Source organism: Myotis brandtii, unplaced genomic scaffold, assembly GCF_000412655.1.
Source record: "Myotis brandtii unplaced genomic scaffold, ASM41265v1 scaffold707, whole genome shotgun sequence".
Taxonomy (NCBI): Eukaryota; Metazoa; Chordata; class Mammalia; order Chiroptera; family Vespertilionidae; genus Myotis; species Myotis brandtii.
This window is the reverse complement of record NW_005370773.1, coordinates 750,217-755,658: the sequence shown is the minus strand read 5'-3', so window position 1 is coordinate 755,658 and position 5,442 is coordinate 750,217. Positions and strand designations below refer to the sequence as shown.

At 51.0% G+C, this 5,442-nt stretch overlaps 1 protein-coding gene across 4 annotated transcripts in view; it reads left to right on the top strand.

Annotated features, from left to right (window-relative positions):
* The first annotated feature begins 4,123 nt into the window (after nt 1-4,123).
* GGA2 (golgi-associated, gamma adaptin ear containing, ARF binding protein 2) overlaps nt 4,124-5,442 on the top strand; it is a 32,733-nt gene continuing 31,414 nt past the window's right edge. For 2 of the 4 annotated variants that reach the window (XR_001359833.1, XM_005882323.2), the window contains exon 1: nt 4,125-4,215. Coding sequence is in view for 3 of the 4 variants with exons in the window: in XM_005882323.2 (XP_005882385.1) it covers nt 4,173-4,215 (43 nt within the window). In the remaining variant the exon portion in view is untranslated. Of the gene's footprint in view, nt 4,216-4,517; nt 4,608-5,442 lie in introns of those variants that run through there. The other 2 variants (XM_005882324.2, XM_014530013.1) reach the window with 2 other exon arrangements.

The following is a 5,442-nucleotide window of genomic DNA, read 5'->3' as shown; positions in this document are numbered from 1 at the left end:
CTCCCGTCACCAAGTCCTTCTCCTGTGCGTGGGGTTCGCAGGGGCCGGACGGCTGACGGGTAGTGTCGCCTCCCGTGAGCTTGACCCCACGGTGGGCCGGGTGACCGTCCCCCCGCGGGGAGTGTGCCCCTGGCATCGGGCTCTGAGGGGCGGGGCGCGGATGCCTCTCACCGGGTCCTCGCTCACAGAGACAGTTTTCGGTTGATCCAAGCCCCTTACATCGCCTTGTTTATAATGGGCAGAGGGACGTGTTGGCTTGACGTGCGGTAGTAGGAATTTTTGTTTTCCCCCCTGGGGACTGTTTCCGTGGGTATAGCATTTGAGTGGGTAATGGAGGCGACATTTCAGACGGAACCACAGTGCACAGCTGGGGGGCAGGAGGCGGCCGGAGCATTCTGGGCACTGCCGGGGTGCGCGGCCGAGAGGCCAAGGCTGCAGGGCGAGTTGGGGCAGGTTGTTCCAGGGGCTTGTTGCTGCAGAAGGGAGTTTATAATGTATCCCGTGATGTGGGGTTGAGGGCCAGAGCGTTGGACTTCGGCCAGAGGATTTGAGATCAAGGACACCTCTTCAGAGTATCACCTGCCGCCATGTGGCCTGAGACTTCGGGTTGGGGAGGTGTTAAGGCTCTTTTGGTGGTGTTTTGGGGCTCAGGTGGGACAGAGGCTTTAGGACGGAGAGTAGAAACAGTTAGCAGGCACAAACCAGCCTGGAGGCATTCGAGTGGAGGCCAGAGACGGGAGGAATCCGGGCTGGGTCCCAGGTTTCTGGCTCGGTAGCACCTGTCGGGAGGAGCTGGTGTAGGAAGGAGGAGACAGTGGGTTGTGGAGGTTGAGGTGATGTTGGCGCAGTGAGAGAGATCCTCTCTAGGTTAGTTGGTCGGCCCCAGGTCAGGTCAGAGCTGCAGGTCAGCTTGGGACTCTTCAGTTCATTGGCATGAGCTTGTCCAGGGAGGCTGTGAATATGAAGAAGGGCAGAGACTTGCAGACGGAGCATGGGGAACCTCAACATTTAAGAAGCAGATAGGACCCGGCCAGCGTGGCTCAGTGGTTGAGCGTTGACCTATGAACCAGGAGGTCATGGTTCAATTCCCAGTCAGGGCACCTGCCTGGGGTGCAGGCTCCATCCCCAGTGCGGGGCGTGCAGGAGGCAGCCCGTCAGTGATTCTCTCTAATCATCGATGTTTCTATCTCTCCCTTCCTCTCTGAGATCAATAAAAATATATTCTAAAAAGAAAGAAAGAAAAAAAGAGAAGCAGATAGGAAAAGCTGCCTGAAGACAGAAGGAGAAGCAGACAGGGGTGGGCAGGTGGGAGCTGGGAGGTAAAAGGTGAACAGTAGACTCAGGCTGGAGTTGCAAAAAGCTCGAGTGGGCTGGGTGAGAGGACAGCAAGTGCTGGCCCACTGACCGGACCGTTGACCCTCTCGATGACCAGGTGGAAGAGATGAGAGGGAAAGTGCCCAAGGCGTTCCTCAGCTCCAGCTGTTTTAGGCCGACATAGTGCCAGAGTTGTAGAGCTTTCAGTTTTTCACATAGGGCTGGAACCTGCATTTTTACGTGAAATCTTTTGAGTTTTTAAAAGCCGATAACTATACCCTGGCCAGGTTGCTCAGTTGGTTGGAACCTTGTCCGATTGTGCCAAAGTTGTGGGTTTTATCCCTGGTCAGGGCACATACAAGAATCAACAATGAATGAATAAATAAGTGGAACAAGTCAATGTTTCTCTCCATCCCTCCCTCTCTTCTTTTCTTCCTTGCCCACTCTCTCACTTTCTTACCCTCCTCTCCCTCCCTTCCTCTCAAGTCAATAACTAAAACATTAAATAAATAAATAATAAAAGCTGACAACTACTTCGAAAATGAAGTTCATCTAGTCCAGGCCAGGCAGAATTAATCGTGGGGAGATGTAGTCTCTGGCTATCAGCCCCTCCCCCCCCTTAAAAAATGTTTTTATTGATTTTTAGAGAGAGAGGAAGGAAGAGGGAGAGAGAGAGAAACATTAATCATGTGACAGAAACATCATTAATAGGCTGCCTCCTGCACACCCCCTTCTGGGGATCAAGCCCATAACCCCGGGCATGTGCCCTGATCGGGAATCAAACCAGTGACCTTTTGGTTCCTGGATGGACGCTCAACCACTGAGCCATACCCAGCCAGGCTAAATGGTGTTCGAATGTGAAATGGAGGAGAGAGAGTAGCCAGAGGGAATTCGGATGTAAAGGAGGTCTGAAAAGGAGGTGGGCATCACTGAGCCCCTCTCTACTTGATGCTGCTTTGGGGGAACTCTCCCTCCTGAATTCTAGGTCCCACGTTCAAGCCATTGCAGAGGGGCTTAAAGGTGCTAAAGGTCAGAGCTAGAGCAGAAAGGGAGACACAGAGCACGGGCACCTTTTGTTTTTCTGAATGTCTGGGAAGGAGATAAAGATGATTACACATGCAAGTAAGTTTGTTAGTAACACCCCCGTAACCCACTCCCCCCCCCCAAAAAAAAAGTGTTAGGGGCTGATGGGGTGTGAGGAAGGTGGGAGTGTCTGGGAATGGTTGGTAAGAGAAACAGAAGGGAGCCCACCTGAACACTTGAGGACACGGTTTCTCAATTTCAGTGCTGTTGACATTTTGGACCTTATAATTCTGTGTTGTGCGGTCCTGTCCTGTGCATATAGCTGGTTAGTGGAATCCCTGGCCTCTACCCACTAGATACCAATAGCACACACCCTTTTCCCAGTTGATCAAAAATGTCTCCAGACATTGCCCGATGTCCCTTGTGGGGGAGAGGCAGGATCACCTGATGCCTCCCGACCACCCAGTAGGAGCAGAGAAGGTGAACTAGAGTTAAACCAGAGTTGTGGGAGGCGGGGCTGGGGCACTGAGGGGGTGCAGTGGGAGGATGAGGGTGGGGAGGTTGCAAAGGCCAGGGCAGCAGGCTGGATGGAGAAGGAAGTCACTTAGGTTGCTGAGGACTGCTGAGCTCGGCTCATTGACAGACCTTGCCTCATCAAGCAGGGCAGCTGAGTTTCCAAGATGGGACTAGAGTCAAAACAGGCGCCTTTTAGGGTCATAGGCATCAAAGGAATCAATACCTGTGAACACTTGGAGTAGTGCCTGGCACATAGCAATGTGAGCTACTGTTATCATTAGTCTTTTTAGTTGTGAGTGACAGAAAACTAGCTCATATAGAATTCCCAAAGACAGGGGAAAAGGAAAACCATTACACCTAGAATAGGGAAGGAGTAGTTCCCCAAAGGGTCATCAGGAAGCTGTTACCAGAAGTTTCACGCTTTAAAAATACACACAGCAACTGTGTCATTCAGGAGTTTCCCCGCATGGATGATTTTGGTCAGTGTTTCACATGACTGTGTGTAACTGCCGGATTCCTGTTAATGAAAGCCCCAGACACCCCGATGTATGGGTGTACTGTGGCTTGGCTAACCAGTCCCCAGTAGTGGACATCTTAGGTGGTTGCCAGTCTCCTGCTATTGAAAGCAGACCAGGCCCTCTGGGTTTCTGGGATTCGCGTAGCTGGTCGTGCCGCCAGCAGGCAGTAGCTTAAAGCCGGGTGCTCAGTGAGTCCCTTCCAGCTGGACCTCCTCCCAGGGGGTGTGTCCTGTCTTTTTTCCAGCCCCACTTGTATGCCTCCCTTGGGGATTAGGAGTGTCTGGGTTACAATCTATTTATGTCTCGGAGCTTCTCCAGGGCTGAGTTCAATCTCTGTCGAGGAGCCCAGCACAGGATACCCTTCAGCATATGCTTGTTGAATGGCTACTGGGCCGGAGCAGTCAGTGCACCTCCTGCGGATGGGTCCCCTCGCAGTGCAGTGCCTGCTGTTGGATGGGTTGAATCCGATGCTCCTTAGGGCTCCCCTATCGTATAGCACAGGCTGCTCCAGCCGGCCAGAGGGCTAGAGGCATGCCCCTGGCGTTTGGGTGCAGGGGGTGGGAGGTGGTCTTTCTTCTGGATTACTCACTCTAGGATGAGTCATTTCACTCACAATCAGAAGTGTAAGCAGTTTTCTTTCCTCTTTTATTTTAACCTTTTTTTTTTTTTTTATAATTTTAGAGAGAGAGGAAGGGAGAGGAGGGGAGAGAGAAAAACATCGACGTGAGAGAGAAATACTAATCAGCCAATCCCTGCACGCACCCTGGCCAGGAACCAAACCGGAGGCCCCCACTACACAGGATGATGCTCATCCAACTGAGCCACACCAAGCCAGGGCTCAACGGTTTCCTTCCTCCCTCCCTCTCTTTCTTTCTTTCTTTCTTTCTTTCTTTCTTTCTTTCTTTCTTTCTTCTTTTTTTTAACATTTTTATTGATTTCAGAGAGGAAGGGAGCGGGAGAGAGAGAGAGAAACATCAGTGATGAGAGAGAAGCCTTGATTGGCTGCCTCCTGCATGCCCCTAACGATCGATCGAGTGTGCAACCCGGGCATGTGCCCTTGACCGGAATCAAATCTGGGACCCTTCAGTCCGTAGGCCTTTGCTCTATCCACTGAGCAAAATTGGCTAGGGCTCAACAGTTTTCTTAATATCTCTTACCGAGTAGTCTACTTGAAATGCCTACACACCTTGCTTTTATTAAGCTAATCTATGACAGTAGTATTATTTGTCCGCCCAAGTGCCAGTTAAATAAACCGCCTTGGTGCCAGGGGTAGCCATTCTCGGCGCCCTGATGGGGCAGTGATGGTCCTGAGACACAGGAAAGGGGTTCTGTGAGTTTCTCGCTGGCTATGCCCTCTCAGGAGGATTGGTGTCAGCAAGCCACTCATTAGGGGATTGGCATCAGCAGGTCTGGGCAGTTGCTTTGGCCCAGTCGGACCCAGTTTATGTGCTGTGGGGGTTATGTTCTTTGGAGCTGCTCTAGGCTTCTGAAGTAGCTGGGGTTATGTGTTGGGAGACCCAGTTATTTCAGAACTGGAATAGCCGTCTCCTGGAGTCAGCAGTCTGTCCAGCCACCTGGCCAAACTGCATAGCCAAAGATGAATCATTCATTCACGTAGTAAATACCTGTGCCAGTGACTGTTTTAGTGCTGGAAGGTGAATGATATGGACCTTCTTGCCTAGGGAGCTGGTGACTTAGTGGCAAGAAAGGCAAGGAAACGAGTTCTCAGAGATGTCCTACCTTTATCCAGGAACTGAAGCCTTTACTGTGAAGAACGTGGGCCAGGAGTCAGGCTGACCTGGGACAGTTATTGTCTCTCCTGTTATAGCTTTGTGGCTGGGCGGGCCTCTTCACTAGTAAAGGGTGTCCCAAAATTCACGCAAGAAGTAATTTTGATAGAAAACACAGGTTTATAATTAAAAATTGTAAATTTTTTATTGATTCATAAAGTATACAGTATAAGGTTATGTATGGAATAGCATATCGGGTAAATGGCCTCCACGGCTTTGCTGGCACATACGCACTCTTTTGTTACTGCCTGAGGAGCCGCATTTTCGAAGAAGAATGGTCC